The 17,469-nt window shown below is 45.8% G+C and overlaps 1 protein-coding gene across 3 annotated transcripts; it reads left to right on the forward strand.

Annotated features, from left to right (window-relative positions):
* The first annotated feature begins 5,154 nt into the window (after positions 1–5,154).
* Positions 5,155–8,496, forward strand: LOC125524123 (transcription factor bHLH144). Of its 3 annotated transcripts, none has more exons than XM_048689195.2 (3): positions 5,155–5,514; positions 5,603–5,802; positions 7,078–8,496. In XM_048689195.2, the coding sequence occupies exon 3, from the start codon at positions 7,355–7,357 to the stop codon at positions 8,147–8,149; it is 795 nt and encodes a 264-aa protein (XP_048545152.1). In that variant the 5' UTR covers positions 5,155–5,514; positions 5,603–5,802; positions 7,078–7,354; the 3' UTR covers positions 8,150–8,496. The 3 variants fall into 3 exon arrangements, with proteins under 3 accessions (XP_048545152.1, XP_048545153.1, XP_048545154.1); XM_048689196.2 differs by having other exon boundaries at positions 5,603–5,770; XM_048689197.2 differs by having other exon boundaries at positions 5,608–5,802.
* Positions 8,497–17,469: the final 8,973 nt, after the last annotated feature.

Consider the following 17,469-nt stretch of genomic DNA (forward strand, 5'->3'; position numbering starts at 1 on the left):
TTTAGTCAAGGATTTCACCACAAATCAAACGCCAGAATTTTTAGCATGAGGAATCAAACTTTTTTATGACAAATTATGTTCTCGCGAGGATGACAATTTTCTTTAGCAAGTAAGTATGAAAAATTATTGCCATGTTCAGCTTTTTGCCAAGATTTTCATTCTTGCTAAAGAAAATAGTCATCCTCATGAGAACATAATTTGCCAGAAAAATGTTTGATTTGTCATGCTTAAAAATCCGAGCTTCAATAAAACTCACAATGCCGCCATCAACTTTCAGAGCCGCCAATTCTACCATCTTCTACCCACATCATGTCTCTTTTGGTTGATGTGGTGGCTATGTGTCAATATTTCGTACACGTTGTCCATGTAGATTAAAATTCAAGTAAGCACACAGAATTATAGAGAAACTCATAAATCATGAAAAAAGACACAAGAGATTAGGGGGTTTTATGAAAATGGAAACAAATTATTCTTAGAGTTTATTCCACCATTTTACGTCCTAGTTGTGCATTTGTGACGCAAATTATTCCAATTAAGAGTTTCTTCAACCATTTACCCCTATGTTGATACAAAATGATAGATTGTACCCCCTGTGTTGATACAAAATGATAGATTTTACTCCCTATGTTGTTACAAAATGATAGATTTTACCCCCATTTAGTATTTGCCTTCCCTTCCCCAAATTTTGTCAAGATGGACCGACTCATCATGTCTTTGTGGACTCGCATATAGTAAACATGTTCGCTAGGGCGCGTCTATTGTTCAGTGTGGTGCGATACGGTGCGCAGTCGAACCTTAACAAACCCCACGAGATTAATCCACACCCAATACTGAGCCGCATCAAACCACCCAACCATTCCTCACACCGCGAGCCTAGGGTTAGGAATTTCAGAGGAAGCGACAATGGTGTCAGCACAATGTCTCACACCAAGATCGAATGGCTGGAGTTGTCGGCTGAGAACCTTGGACCTGACCAAACTGAGCTCCCGCACAGGGAGAACACAAAATAGAGTCGTATTTTTAAATAAATTTCTTTGAATTTTTCAATTCAAATTTGACAATTTGTTGTTTTATTGGTTTATTTTCTATAGTTTCTTATCTGTTTTTATTTCCTACCAGAGAACTCGAGATCTTATATATTCGACAATGTTTCCTTGAAATTGAATATATACTTAACATGTTTTTAAAAATTATTGATGCTTGGTTCGCTCTTTTACCACACGAACGTTATGGAAAACAAACTAAGTTGATACTAGATGTTATGTCAGAAAACCATCCTACTTTAGATTAATAAAGCTTAAATAGAATGATACAGAGAGTTGTGAATTATGTTCTAAACAACACTAGCAATAAACCATTTTTTTTTCAAAAATCGAGCTTTTAATACAACTTACAACACCCTCCTTAACTCAAAACTATTAATTCTACCCACAATCATTTATGTTGACTAATGCGGTGACTATGTGTCAATTATTTTTGCAAAATGTCCATGTGGACATAGATTCCAGTAAGCACAACCAACTTGTAGTTAAAAGTCATTTTGGAGAAAACCATAAAATATTACGGTTTTTTAGAAATTTTGAAAAAGATCAGAGTGCTCGTTGTAGGGAAGATTGAATAAGAGCAAAACCCGACACTAGAAAACATTAGAAGTATAACGCACAATAAGAAGAATTAGAAATTAACAAGTGCGTAAGTTTGTTGGCGATACATATCTACTCCCTCCGTTCCTAAATACTTGTCTTTCTAGGCATTTCAACAAGTGACTACATACGGAGCAAAATGAGTGAATCTACACTCTAAAATATGTCTACATACATCCGTATGTAGTAGTTATTTGAAATGTCTAGAAAGACAAGTATTTAGGAACGGAGGGAGTAGCCATTTGATAATTGCATCATATATTTTTGCTACATTTTCATATTAATTATTTTATTGTTGTAATTTAACTTCCCAAAATTTCTTGATTTACTTTTTTATTTTTATAGTTTCATTTGTGATCTTCCTTTCAAAAGAAGTTCTACTCGTTTGCTAAAGTTCTCGTGGTTTTTATTCCTTAATATATACTCCCTCCGTTCTAAATTACTTGTCGAAGGAATTGATGTATCTAGACGTATTTTGATTCTAAGATACATCCAACTTTAGCCATTTTTGCGACAACTAATTCCGGACGGAGGGAGTATTTTGTTTTAAAGATGTTGAAAATCTGTTTTCTATTGACTCCACTTTCATACCACGTGAATATAACTGAGCCTAACTCAGATGGTTATGTTCTTTGTTGTGGAAATCAGTCCAATGGGGTTCTAGTCCTAGTCTTTGCACCGCTGTTCGCATTTTTCTGGATTATTTTAGCCTTTCCGATGATGCTTGTTCAAGATGAAATACACTCATTTTTAATGATTATTTATTTATCTTTTCAAATTCACAATTTCTTGTTTTATAGGTTTATTTTCTGTAATTTCTTATCTGCTTTTATTTTTTGTGGGGGAGCTCGGGGTTTTATATATTACAAAATGTGTCCTTGAAATTTAATATATCTTTAAAATTATTGATGTTCAGTTTGATTTTTACCAAACAAACATGATGGAAAATAAACTAAGCCAAAACTAGATGTCATGTCGGAAAAGCATCTTGCTTTAGATTAACAGAGCTTAAATAAAATGGTGCCGAGATGTTAGAAATATGTTCTTAACATACTAGCAATAAACCCTCTTTTTTTCAAACTCGAGCTTCGATACAACTTACAACACTCCCCCCCCCCCCCCCCCCCCCCCAGGTCTTAAAACCGTTAATTCTACCCTCTTCCGCCCATAGTCGTTTATTTGGACTGATGTGGTGACTATGTGTCATTTAGTTTACACAATGTCCATGTGGACACATATTCAAGTAAGCACAACTAACTTATAGTTAAAAGTCAGTTTTGGAAAAAACATAAAATATCAGGGACTTTTGGAAAAATGGATTTAAAAAAACATTAGAGTGATCATTGTAGGGGAAACTGAATAATAGTAAAACCCAACACTAAAAAAGATTAGAATTATACCAGACAGTAACAAATATTATAATTTTGAAGTAAGCAATTTTTTGGCGATACATATCTCGCCATTCGATAATTGCACCATACTTTTTCTACATTGTCACATTAATTTCTTTCATTGTTGTAAGTTAACTTGCTACAATTTCTTGCTTTACTTTTTTTTATTTTTGTAGTTTCTTTATGATCTTCCTTTCAAAAGATGTTCTCCTCGTTTGTTAAAGTTCTCATGGTTTTTATTAATTGTTATAAAAATTTATTGAAAATTTGAATGACATCGACTCCACTTTCATACTGCATGAATACATGTCAACAAAAAATGTTGAAAACTAAAACGCCACATCAAAAGATCATCCTAATTTAGATTAAAAGAGTTTCTCAAAAAAAGATTAAAAGAGTCAAAATAAATGATTTTGAGAGTCAGGAGATATGCTCTGACCAAATACTACCATTTGTGGCTGGAAATTAGTTCCTGGCCATAGTTGGGTGTGCGCACATGTCTATCGTCAAAATGCTCCAAACTCCTAGCACCGTGCTACAAGGACCATACGTACTACTTTGGTGGTTTGTTGCGTACATTGTACTAGCTGAGATTACTTACACGGTAGCACTTGCGGAAATCTCACTGCAATACGTTTGGTAGTCAATGATTAGCACGTGAATCCAACTCACTCTGAAAGTCGGCAGGACGCAGTTCATGCACGCACGCGCCTGGCCTGGTGCTCGAAACAATTTACGTGCCTGAGGCCGGCCCCGCGCGCTACGTTGACAGGCTGGGCTGGCTAGCACCCCTACCTACGCATGAAATCGGAGCTCCGCGCCCGGCGTTCGAGTCGGCCGCATGGCGGTCTTCGCCTTGGCCCCGTCGTGACGTGAACGCTCGATCGGGCCGGGGGCTGGACGCATGATGGCATTTGACGGCGATGATGGCCTCCACGGCGCGGCGCGCCTCCCCCGACACGAGAGCGCCTACGGCGTGGAGTGTGCGCCCTGGACGTGGTCTACGGCGGGTCCCCACCCCGCAGTAGGAGGAGGAGGGGCGCTCGAGTTGCGTCGCTCGCGATGCAACGAGGCAGGGCAGGGCAGCCCGTTTGATGGCCTATAATGGCGGTTGCATCGGGCCGTTCCCCTGCGCCGCTACACCATCACTGCCAGCGGCGGCCTCCGGTGGCGTCCATGATTCTCCGGTCGCACGGGCCTCCGCCCGCGCCAATCAGGCGGCGCGGCCCGGGTGACGCCCCGGTGACGATGGTGCCATATGTTGCACTGCTATCATGCTTCCCCGGGCATGTGTGTCGATCAGCCGTTTGCTGCGTCCCATTTTTCTATTCATCAGACCAAATTTCCTAATGCAGCAAGCAGTGGAATTGCTACTTGGGCTTGAAGTAGTAGTACTACTCACATGGAATGGAAGCAAGCCGAACCACAAAAGGCAGAGGCGAGGCGAGGCGAGGGGGGTGTAATCCTAATCCGCTAGGAGACAGCACGTGAAGTACAATCTCGATGGGTAATCTCGCATGTCCGGTGGTCCATCGGGGCAAGCCCCGCTGCCAGTACTCCTCGGCCATCATGGCTGTCCCCCGGGCGCCCCGGCGCGCCGCCATGACTATCCCGCCCGCCCCGCCCCGCCCCGCCGGCGCCTACCCTACCGACGGGGCGGCCCTAGGGCAGCAGCATCGATCGATGGCCACGGCGGGCACGCGCGTCGCGTCCGACGGCGCCAGGCCCCTCCGCCGCCCGATCCCGATCCGACGGCGCGCCAGGCGTTCGTGCATGCACTCAATGGTTCCCTCCCGCGGACGCGTGCGTGCGGCTCGGCTTGCTTCGTGCTTGGGACTGGGTTGGAATGGGTGGATTGCCCTGCCACGATGCCCACCTCCATTGACCGGGGCCTCGCCTCCCCTCCGCACCGCCGCTCAGCGGCCTTACAGTCACCGGCATGTGGGCCGCCCCTCTCCCCGGGGCCCGCGCGTCATGGTGCGCGCGGGCAAAACGATGGCGTGGGCCGCAGGGCGGTTCGGGGGCTCGGGCGCGGTGGGAAGCGGCACGCGCACCCACAGCGAGCACGAACCCATCGAGTGCGCACGCCACCTCATTAATTTCGTTCCCTCTCTCCCCCCGCCCCCGCCCCCGCCCCATTCATTCATTCGTTTCCATCACTGCGCTGCGCCGCGGTGCTCGCCATCCTCCTCCCCCTTCCTTCCTCTCTGTATCTACTCAAAAGGAGTGCAGGGCAAAAAGAATCAATAGAGAGAAGGCGGGGCATGAACCCACGCACGCACGCACGCACCAATCCGAGCATCCAACGCTCCCTTCATCCTTTGTATAAAACCCCGCGCTGCGCCCAGCGCCATCCATCCATCCATCCATCCGCTCTGCTCCTCCCTGCTCTCCACCGGCCTGCTTGCTCGCTCGCCGTCTGCAATTCTTCTTCGCCAAGATCATACCATACCACACACACACACCTCGCTGACTGACTGGTAACCACAAAGCCATCGCCATTACATCTCCCGCCTGCTCTGGCTCTGCTGCGCGGTGCCTTGATGCCGTTTCCGTTTGATGATGCAGAGTAGGATGCCGTGGGTGTTCTTCCATGTCGCCCTCTGATCATCGCCGCCGCTCCGCCGATCGGCAGCGCTCCACGAGGACATGCGAGCTGGGTTCAACGGGGCTGCCGCGATCGTTATGACAAGTGGCGCCGTCGCGTGTTACTACAGATTGACGCAACTCTGCCAGGTGAGGACAGAGCCTCGCGCACCGAAAAACTAGTAAGCTACTTACTACTACAATGTTCTTCTTTCTTCTGCTACTCTACTTGTTTAGTTTCAGATTGATTCTTCTTGATGATTTCTTCTTGTTGCTTTTGAGCATCGCTAGTCTGATACTACTGCTTGCTAGTGGGAGCGGGAATGAATCATGATGCATCATCTCATCTTCTAGTATAGTTGTAGATAAGCAGCAACTTTCTCATTGGTGCTGTCCCTCCGTTAGTGTTGAGATAGGAAAGGAAAGGAAATGCCGGCCTGAATGCCGTTGTGCATGCAGACAGGAAAGCTTGCGATCGGGCCCACATTTTGACGGAACTCGACGTCCACGCCCGTGTTGACAACAAAGTGGTTTGTTAGTGGTCAAAAGAAAAAGACATGGCGTTTTCAAGTAGGAGTAGCAGTGTCTTTTCGTTCTGCGTTTTTTCGTTGGTCGACAAAAGATGGGAGCAGTAGTACAGCCCAGCGCTGCTTTGGTTCATGTATGTATTCTTTGCCTCAGACAGGGGAGCATGTTCGAGCGCTTCTTCGGTTGCCAGCGTAAATATACTTCTAGTTAAAATACTGGGTAGTACTAGTAACTTCAAATTAACAATTAGCAGCAGTACATCCTAAGGTACATGAATGAAATTTAAACAGTTCGTCTGATTCATAATGCACTTTGCCGCGTCAGTGAATCGTAGTTTCGCATGACAGTACACTCTGTAGTTCCATTTGTCGGATCGTATGGAGAAAAGAACAGCACACACTCTGTAGTTCCTCTGCTTCTAGTACGGTAGCTGCATACTGAAACAGTGGCGACAGTTCAGATTTATTCAGTAACAAGGTGCAAGTATCGGCACATAGGATTAGACGCGTGCCCACATTGCTATTATTAGAGCATTTCCCTTGGAGAATCGAGCGGGACGACTAGCTTGTGTCCTATGGTTTGGTACCACAGTACGCTTTGTCCACCCTTAATCATCATTAATTGCAGCGTAGTACCTTTTCCTTTTGACAAGTGCTACTACATGCTACTACCAGTGTGCTCGTGCTCTGTTCGTGCATGTATGCATTCATTTTCAGTCTCAGAGACTAGTCGCTGCCATGCTCTGTTCTCATTTTGCTCTGTTCTCACGCTGGGAAATCTTGCCATGCTTCAAAACAAGTAGACGTGTCATTAGATGATGTGTTCATAAGTCATAATCATACATTGCACTTCCATTTCTGTTAACTTCTGTTTGATTGTATGCTCGTGATCGTTCACTAACGTATCTTGCCACTGCCTACTGCTTGCAGGCCGAATACTTCCGCCAGCTGCTCAAGCCTGTGACGTAGATTCGGCCACAAAATCCCACACATCAACCAGACATTCCCTCCAAAACAGCCTCAAACTCACACACTAACCGAATCAATTTTGAATTTGAACCAGAGAAAGTCAGTCCAGCTCCAGTTAACCACAAACACCCTTGAATTCTTCTTCTTATTCGTTTTCCTTGAATTCTCCACCAAACCCATCCATCCACAAACACATCTCTCTCTAGGAGTTGAGCAGCTAGCAGCAACGAGCGAAGTGATGCAGGGAGATCCAGGCTACGGGTACGGTGGCTACGGCGCCGGCTACGGGTACGGCTATGGCGGTGGCTACGGCGCCGGCTATGACATGGCCGGGTACGGCAACGGAGCCGGAGGAGCGTACTACACCAACGACCGGTACCCCGCGGCGGCGCCGCCTGCCTATGAGGACCCGCTCGCCGGTCGGAGGCAGCACGACTTCCCGGCTCCGCTCACCGGGCTCGAGTTCCAGCCGTCGGATACCTGCCCCAAGAACTACGTCATCTTTGATCAGACCTATGACCGGAGCAGGGTGATGTACCACCCGTCGCTGGCCAACAACTTCGGCTCCTCCGGGGGCTACGACCAGCAGCACTGCAACAACGGCGGCTACGATCAGAACTACGTCGGCAAGAGCACCTACTACGGCGGCGACCAGGACGGCGGCGAGTGCTCAATCCGGCAGAAGGAGGACACCGACGAGATCGACGCGCTGATGAGCTCCGGGGACGGCGACGAGGAGGACGACGTGCTGAGCACGGGTCGCACGCCCGCGTGCCGCGGAGGGGGCTCGCCGGACTCCACCTGCTCCTCCGGGTACGTGGTGAGCGTCAGCCCGACTGGCAACGCCACCGGCGCCGGCGGAGGCGGCGAGAGGAAGAAGGAACGGATGAAGAAGATGATGAAGACGCTCAAGGGGATCATCCCCGGCGGCGACCGGATGGACACGCCCGCCGTCCTGGATGAGGCCGTCAGGTACCTCAAGTCGCTCAAGGTGGAGGTGAAGAAGCTCGGGGTGCGCGGATCAAGAAGCTAGGGAGGGATAGCGACCTCACATGGCAATGCAGGTCGAGCCAATGATGGAGGCAGATAAGACGGGGGAGTTGGTGCTCGCTCCTTTTTGCACTGCCATGATGCCATCCCGTGGAGCTCTCGAGGATCAGTGGAAAGGAATGATATGGAAGGATTCAGTTGCCGCACGCGCCGATCTCTCGCCCCCCTCCCTCCCTCCCTCTAGCTGCGTGCGTGCCTGGATTGTTGCTTTGCTTTTGTAGAAGTTGCTGCTTTTCTTCCCCCCCTCCCCCTCCCTCTCCCTCTCGTATCTCTAGGTGCCGGCTGGTGTTGTAACTAGCATGCTGATTATATACACCGTGTTTTTGTTTATCCCCGTCATCATCCCTCCCCCTGGGCTCCGCTCTACTTCTATAGAGCTGGCTTACCATGTTCTTTCTTGTTCTTTTATTTTTTTAGCAAGGCAATGGCTGTTGAATCCCCTGCAACAGGACTTGAATCCCTTATTGGGGCGAAAAATTGCTGTAGGAATTTCATATGATGGGAGCTTAAGATTTATTAAAAAGATGCAATTCTATGAAGGCGTCTCGGAAATTCTGAATCAAGGGGCTGGCTTTAGATTTACTGCAGAATGCTACTTTCCCACTTTCTTTGCATTGCAAACATTTTTCAGGGAGTTGGGCTAAGTGGAAATTTTCTAGTACTCCAAATGAAGTTTCGATCATTCAAATCTAACAAACTCTTCAAGGGAAACAAAAATCACTATGGAATTGAATTCACAACAAAGGTAAGGAATTCCTTAAGCAAAAAGGCATAGGATACAAATTCATGTGTTTTCGGTTTGTAGGATTAAATATGGTATGATATGTTGATATGCAGGAGTGTCAAGTACTAGAAATCCATGTCATTATCGCTCAAAAAATGAAATCAATGTGATTTTCAGTTCATCTTTTTTATTTAATTTTTCTTGCAGTGTACAATGCTATTTTTTACTAGTGAAACACGGCGTGTTGCCGCGGGAATTGTTTGTGATAATTTTAATGAGTTATGTTACATGAACATGAATATTTGGATTAATAATATAAAAGGTTAAACTGAAAATACATATGATTATTATTTAATTACAACATGTTTATTGAATATAAGGATCATAATAATATAATTAAGACATCTAAGTCTTTTTCATGCATGTTTGCATGTTGAGGTGGGCTTTTCATACATGATTACATGTTGAGGTGGGCTTTTTATACATGATTACCTGTTGAGGTGATTTAGTTGCATGGTTAGATAAATATGTTAGGAGGGATCAACTACTTAGTTATATATAGGATTTGTCTGCAATCTTGCAACACACTCTTTCATTATTGGATAACAAACAAACCCTAAAGTTCAAGCCGGGTCATGCGACTCCTTGGGGACAAGGGACACTACAGAGCTATGATAATATTTATAAAAAAGTGCATAGTTATGATGTTATTCATGGCATGATCAGTACATAGGCATTACCTCCATGACAAGTAGACCGAAACGATTTTGCATCTACTACTATGACTCCACTTTGAGAGCGCTTCTATGCTTGTCTCTCTACGTATTAAGTTCATGACAAACAAATCAGTGCATGAAATATGATGACATAATGTAGAGGGAATAAGAACAACCAATATGATCAAACCCCGCCGTTTTACCCTTAGTAGTAACAATACAAATACGTGCCTCACTACTCCTCCTGTCATAGATGAGGACACCACAAGATCGAACCTATCACAAAGCACCTCTCCCGCTGAAGATAAATCAATCTAGTTGGCCAAACTAAACGATTAGATCAGAGAGAAATACAAAGCTATAACAATCACACATAACAAAGTTCAAAAATAACTCAATTACTTTCAATGAACAATCTGATCATAAACCCCACAACTCATCGGATCCCAACAAACACACCGCAAAAGATGATATCGAATCGATCTCCAGAGAGAACATTTATTGAAGATCAGAGAGAGAGAGAGAGGGAGGGAGAGATCTAACTACTGCTATGCACCCTTAGGTCATGAGGGGAGCTACTCCCACATCATCATGGAGGCAATAAGGTTGATGAAGAAGGCCTCCGTGATCGATTCCCCCTTTGGCAAATAACCGAAAAAGGCCTCCAGACGAGTGAAGGAAATATGCCCTAGAGGCAATAATAAAGTTGTTATTTATATTTCCTTATACCATGATAAATGTTTATCATTCATTCTTGAATTGTATTAACTGGAAACTTAGTACATGTGTGAATACATAGACAAATAGAGTGTCCCTAGCATGCCTCTACTTGACTAGCTCGTTAAACAAAGATGGTTAAGTTTCCTAGCCATAGACATGTGTTGTCATTTGATGAACGGGATCACATCATTAGAGAATGATGTGATGGACTAGACCCATCCGTTAGCTTAGCACTATGATCATTTACTTTATTGCTATTGCTTTGTTCATGACTTATACATGTTCCTATGACTATGAGATTATGCAACTCCCGAATACCGGAGGAACACCTTGTGTGCTATCAAACGTCACAACATAACTAGGTGATTATAAGATGCTCTACAGGTGTCTCCGATGGTGTTTGTTGAGTTGGCATAGATCGAGATTAGGATTTGTCACTCCGATTGTCGGAGAGGTATCTCTGGGCCCACTCGGTAACGCTCATCACTATAAGCCTGGCAAGCAATGTGACTAATGAGTTAGTTGCGGGATGATGCATTACAGAACGAGTAAAGAGACTTGCCGGTAACGAGATTGAACTAGGTATGATGATACCGACGATCGAATCTCGGGCAAGTAACATACCGATGACAAAGGGAATAACGTATGTTGTTATGCGGTTTGACCGATAAAGATCTTCGTAGAATATGTAGGAACCAATATGAGCATCCAGGTTCCGCTATTGGTTATTGATCGGAGATGTGTCTCGGTCATGTCTACATAGTTCTCGAACCCATAGGGTCCACACGCTTAACGTTCGATGACGATCGGTATTATGAGTTTATGTGTTTTGATGTACCGAAGGTAGTTCAGAGTCCCGAATGAGATCACGGACATGATGAGGAGTCCCGAAATGGTCGAGACATAAAGATTGATATATTGGAAGACTATATTCGGACACCGGAACAGTTTCGAGCTGTATCGGGTATTTTTCGGAGTACCGGGGGGAGGGTCACTGGAACCCCCGGGGGGTTATTGGGCCTCATGGGCCTATTGGTGGAAGAGAGGAGGCAGGCCAAGGCAGCCCCCCAGCCCAAACCGAATTGGACTAGGGGGGCGGACCCCTTTCCTTCTCTCCTCCCTCACCTTCCCCCTTCTCCTTATTGGAATAGGAAAAGGGGGGGTCGGATCCTACTTGGAGTAGGATTGCCCCCCCATGGCGCGTCTCCTCCCCTTGGCTGGCCTCCTCCTCCCTCCCCCCTTTATATACGTGGGAGGGGGCACCCCAAAGGCACACCAAAGTTTCTCTGAGCCGTGTGCGGTGCCCCCTCCACAGAAACACACCTCGGTCATATTGTCGTAGTGCTTAGGCAAACCCCTGCATCGGTAACTTCATCATCACCGTCAGCACGCCGTTGTGCTGATGAAACTCTCCCTCGGCCTCAGTTGGATCTAGAGTTTGAGGGACGTCACCGAGCTGAACATGTGCAGATCGCGGAGGTGTCGTGCGTTCGTTACTTGATCGGTTGGATCATGAAGACGTTTGACTACATCAACCGCGTTACTCAACGCTTCCGCTTTCGGTCTACGAGGGAACGTAGACACACTCTCCCCTCTCGTTGATATGCATCTCCTAGATAGATCTTGCGTGTCCGTAGGAAATTTTTTGAAATACTGCGTTCGCCAATAGTGGCATCCGAGCCAGGTCTATGCGTAGATGTTATATGCACGAGTAGAACACAAAGAGTTGTGGGCGATAATAGTCATACTGCTTACCAATATGTCATACTTTGATTCGGCGGTATTGTTGGATGAAGCGGCCCAGACTGACATTACATGACCGCGTTCATGAGACTGGTTCTACCAACGTGCTTCGCACATAGGTGGCTGGTGGGTGTCTGTTTCTCCAGCTTTAGTTGAATCGAGTGTGACTATGTCCGGTCCTTGTTGAAGGTTAAAACAACACACTTGATGAAAAATCGTTGTGGTTTTTGATGCGTAGGTAAGAACGGTTCTTGCTAAGCCCGTAGCAGCCACGTAAAACTTGCAACAACAAAGTAGAGGACGTCTAACTTGTTTTTGCAGGGCATGTTGTGATGTGATATGGTCAAGACGTGATTATATAAATTGTTGTATGAGATGATCATGTTTTGTAACATAGTTATCGGCAACTGGCAGGAGCCATATGGTTGTCGCTTTATTGTATGAAATGCAATCGTCGTGTAATTGCTTTACTTTATCACTAAGCGGTAGCGATAGTCGTGGAAGCAATAGTTGGCGAGACGACAACGATGCTACGATGGAGATCAAGGTGTCAAGCCGGTGACGATGGTGATCATGACGGTGCTTTGGAGATGGAGATCAAAGGCACAAGATGATGATGGCCATATCATATCACTTATATTGATTGCATGTGATATTTATCCTTTATGCATCTTATTTTGCTTAGTACGGCGGTAGCATTATAAGATTGTAATGCCCATGATGCGACTATAGCTCCCACGTGTCGAGGCACGGCTTAGAGGCATAACCTCATGGTGGTTTTGTCGCAAGAAGGGTCATCTTCACAACATCCCATGTAATGAACATGAAAGGGGTAAATAGAGTTGGCTTACACTGGCCACGTCACACAATATTCAAATAAGTCATACATCATAAGAATACACTCATAGTCTGACTAGGACAACCAAATGAAAAGGAAGATAAACCCAACTGCTAGATCCCCGATCGTCCCAACTAGGCGCCACTACTGATCATCAGGAAATGACACGTAGTAATGACCAAGTTCCTCGTCGAACTCCCACTTGAGTTCGGTAGCATCACCTGCACTGGTATCATCGTCAACTGCAACTGTTTTGGAAGTATCTGTGAGTCACGAGGACTCAGCAATCTCACACCCGCGAGATCAAGACTATTTAAGCTTATGGGTAGGATATGGTAATGATGTGGAGTTGCAGCAAGCGCTAAGCAAATATGGTGGCTAACATACGCAAATAAGAGTAAGATGAGAAGCTACGCAATGGTCGAAATGCTAGAAGTGATCAAAAAGTGATCCTGAAGCTACTTATGTTCAAACATAACTCAAACCGTGTTCACTTCCCGGACTCCGCCGAAAAGAGACCATCACGGCTACACACGCGGTTGATTCATTTCAATTAAGTCAAGTGTCAAGTTCTCTACAACCGGATATTAATAAATTCCCATCTGCCACATAATCGCGGGCACGGCTCTCGAAAGTTTATACCATGCACGGGTGTCCCAACTTAGCCCATCACAAGCTCTCACGATCAATGAAGGATATTCCTTCTCCCAGAAAGACCCGATCAGTCTCGGAATCCCGGTTACAAGACATTTCGACAATGGTAAAACAAGACCACAAGACCATCGAATGTGCCGACAAATCCTGATAGGAGCTGCACATGTCTCGTTCTCAGGGCACACCGGATAGGTCAAGCTACGAGTAAAACCAACCCTCAAGTTTCCCCAGGTGGCCCCGCAGGCTGCCCGGTTCGGACCAACACTCAGAGGAGCACTGGCCCGAGGGGGGGTTAAAATAAAGATGACCCTTGGGTCTGCAGAACCCAAGGGAAAAGTTATAGGTTGTTAGGCAAATGTAAAACCAAGGTTGGGCCTTGCTGGAGGAGTTTTATTCAAAGCGATCTGTCAAGGGGGGTCCCATAACCCCAATCGCGTAAGGAACGCAAAATCAAGGAACATAACACCAGTATGACGGAAACTAAGGCGGTAAGAGTGGAACAAAACACCGAGAAAAAGGCCAAGCCTTCCACCCTTTGCCAAGTATATAGATGCATTAATTAAAATAATAGATATTGTGATATCCCAACGTATCCATGTTCCAACATGGAACAACCTGCTCTGCACCTGCAACTAGCAACGCTATAATAGGGGCTGAGCAAAAGCGGTAACTTAGCCAAACAGCGGTTTGCTAGGAAGGTGGGTTAGAGGCATGACATGGCAATACGGGAGGCATGATAAACAAGTGGTAGGTAGCGCGACATAGCGATAGAGCAAACAACTAGCAAGCAAAGATATAAGTGATATCAAGGGTAATGATCATCTTGCCTGCAAAGTTCTCTGAGCTGTCGAAAGCTTGCTCCTCGTTAGCGTACTCAACAGGTTCCTCGTTCACGTACTCGTGTCCTGACTCTACCCAAAGCAAGAACACAAGAAATGGAACAACAATAAATCACGGTGCAATGCACAAGCAACATGATGCAATACATGGCATGGAATGCAAGATATGATGTGCAATGCATATGGGTACTCCGGAAGGAAAAAATGATCAAGGCATCAACTTGGCAAACCAAGTGTGCCCTGGAAAGATGAGGTGATTTCGGTCGAAATAGATATAAGGATCACCGGAAACGGATGCACGGTTTGCACATGACAAGCAAAACAATAATGACACAAATCTGCGATTAACAGCACCATAGCACTTAGAATGCAACAACAAACTATGCTACAACACTCCAACATAGCAACAAAGCATATGGTAGTAAAGTACACATGAAGCTCTACAAAACATGAGCACTGAGCTCCTGCTAGATCACACTAGAACAAGCTCAAAATAGCATGGCAAAGATGCAAATGATATCAGCTTCACAAACTTAGTGAAAATACTAAACATGGCATAAGCAACATCAGGCAGCAATGTTTAGAGCTAGCAAACAACATGCTACAAGAACATATCATGGCAAACAAAGGCATGACATGGTAGTACTCAAAGCATAGAACAAAACTCCCTTACTAAACTTTAACCACAGATGCATAGAAAATGATGTGGCACCCATGCAAACATGACAAGTTATATTATCAGTTCCAGATTAGAAAAAAAACAGAGCATGGCAGGAATAGATTCATGATAGCAACTTTGCAAGCTCAATTCACTCATCACAAGGCATTTCATGGCATGAAAAGGAAACCAACATGAATTAGACATATTCAAGAAGCTAAGCATGGAAAGATCAAGTTCATAGGGTACATGTATCACTAGCAACACACATGGCAATATTTAATCTCATGTTAACAACCTGCTAGGAACAATATTTAGCAAAAGTAGAGCAAGGAAATGACATGTTAGAGCACTCCATAAATACAATCAGATGCATTAATGGATCGAGCAATACCACATCTTCAAAACATTCTTACTGAACTACCTCAAAATATGCATGGATCTCATGGTAGCAACAAGTTTACATGGCATAAAAATGTAACAGGAAAAGGACTTGGCAAAATCTCTAAGTGTCTGAAAACAACAACATTATGAAGCCTACTTTGCATGCTTGTTCTAGTCACCACATAGATCACAAAAATACAAGCCTTGCACCTCTATAAATATGGCATGATGGAGCTCATAAAACATGTAGACATCATGCTCATAGGATGCACACACAAAATGCAACGAAAATGACAAATCATCAAGTTTTGTTAACTTCCAGCAGACAACATCATATAGCACTTTTGCAACGATGATAATGGAATCAATATGGAAAATAACATGCATGCAAATGCCACTAACATGACGAGCATCACGAGACGAACATTTTGATATATCATATGCATGATTTGGAGCACTAAGCACGGAGATGTAGTATGATGAAGAGGGCATAAAATTATGAGGATTTTTGGGGCTTAGCCAAATCTCACCCTCCGGATCCCAGATCTAGGGTTTGCACAGATATCGAGGCAGGGCCGGAGCTTCGCCAGAGCTTGCGCCGGAGTGGACGGAGAGTCGCCGGAGCTAGATCGCCGGGTCCGGCCGGATCCGGGGTCGGACGGCGATAGGAGGCGACGGGCGGCGAGGTAGGTGCGGAGGTGCGGCGGCGGAGTGGCGACGAGCAGCGCGGGGTGGCGCGTAGGTGCGGCGGTGGCAGCGAGGTAGCACGGCGGCGCGGGGACAAGTGGTGGCGGCGCGGCGCGAAGGGCGGTGGCGGGCGGCTGCGGAGGAGCGGGGCGCTCGGGCCCGGGCGCGCGGAGGAGCGGGCCAACCCTGGGCTAGGCAGGCCAGCGCAGTGGGAGGTGGCGATGGGCCATGTGGCGGGCTAGGATTGGCGGAGGGGCGGCGGCGCGGTTTGTCCGGTGAGATCGGACATGTCCGGCGGCGATGGAGGTGAGGTGGCTAGGGTTTCGCCCGAATTTCGGAGGGGGAGGCCCTTTTTATAGGTAGAGGGAGCTAGGAGAGTCCAAATGAGGTGCGGTTTTTGCCCACACGGTCGTGATCCAACGACGGAGAGCATGGAGGGGGTTTAGATGGGTTAGTGGGCTGTTTTGGAGGGGTGTTGGGCTATAACAAGAGAGGGGTTTTGTGGTTTCCCGGTTAACCGTTGATGCATCAAACGACCTCCAAATGGAATGAAATTTGACAGGCAGCCTACGGTGATGTACCAAGGCCACTCGACAAATCTCGACCCATTCCGAGAACGTTTTTCTCCCGCTCACGAAATGAGATTAGAGGGGTGCAACAGGGCACGAGAGAGCGTCGGATTGTGAAACGGACAACGGGGAAAATGACCGGATACATGAGACGAACACGAATTCAAATGAGATGCACATGGTGACATGAGATGAAATGTATGACATGAACAAAATGCAAAACGAAAGACAAAACCCAACATTGAAGGAAATATCATATCACATAGCCAAAAATGGCAAGAGTTGGAGTTACAATAATGGAAAGTTACATCCGGGGTGTTACAAAGATGATCTCTCACTAAATTTCAAGGTATAAATGTTCTCCCTGAGTATGCACCATTGCTACAGCTCGTCGTGCCGAGACACCACATGATGATCGGGTGTGATAAGCTCTACGTTCACATACAACGGGTGCAAGCCAGTTTTGCACAAGTAGAATACTCGGGTTAAACTTGACGAGCCTAGCATATGCAGATATGGCCTCGGAACACTGAGATCGAAAGGTCAAGCATGAATCATATAGTAGATATGATCAACATAGTGATGTTCACCATTGAAAACTACTCCATCTCACGTGATGATCGGGCATGGTTTAGTTGATATGGATCACGTGATCATTTAGTTGACTAGAGGGATGTCTATCTAAGTGGGAGTTCTTAAGTAATATGATTAATTGAACTTTAATTTATCATGAACTTAGTACCTGATAGTATTTTGCATGTCTATGTTATT

This window comes from Triticum urartu, chromosome 7A (assembly GCF_056163025.1).
Source record: "Triticum urartu cultivar PI428250 chromosome 7A, HENAU_Tu73, whole genome shotgun sequence".
Taxonomy (NCBI): Eukaryota; Viridiplantae; Streptophyta; class Magnoliopsida; order Poales; family Poaceae; genus Triticum; species Triticum urartu.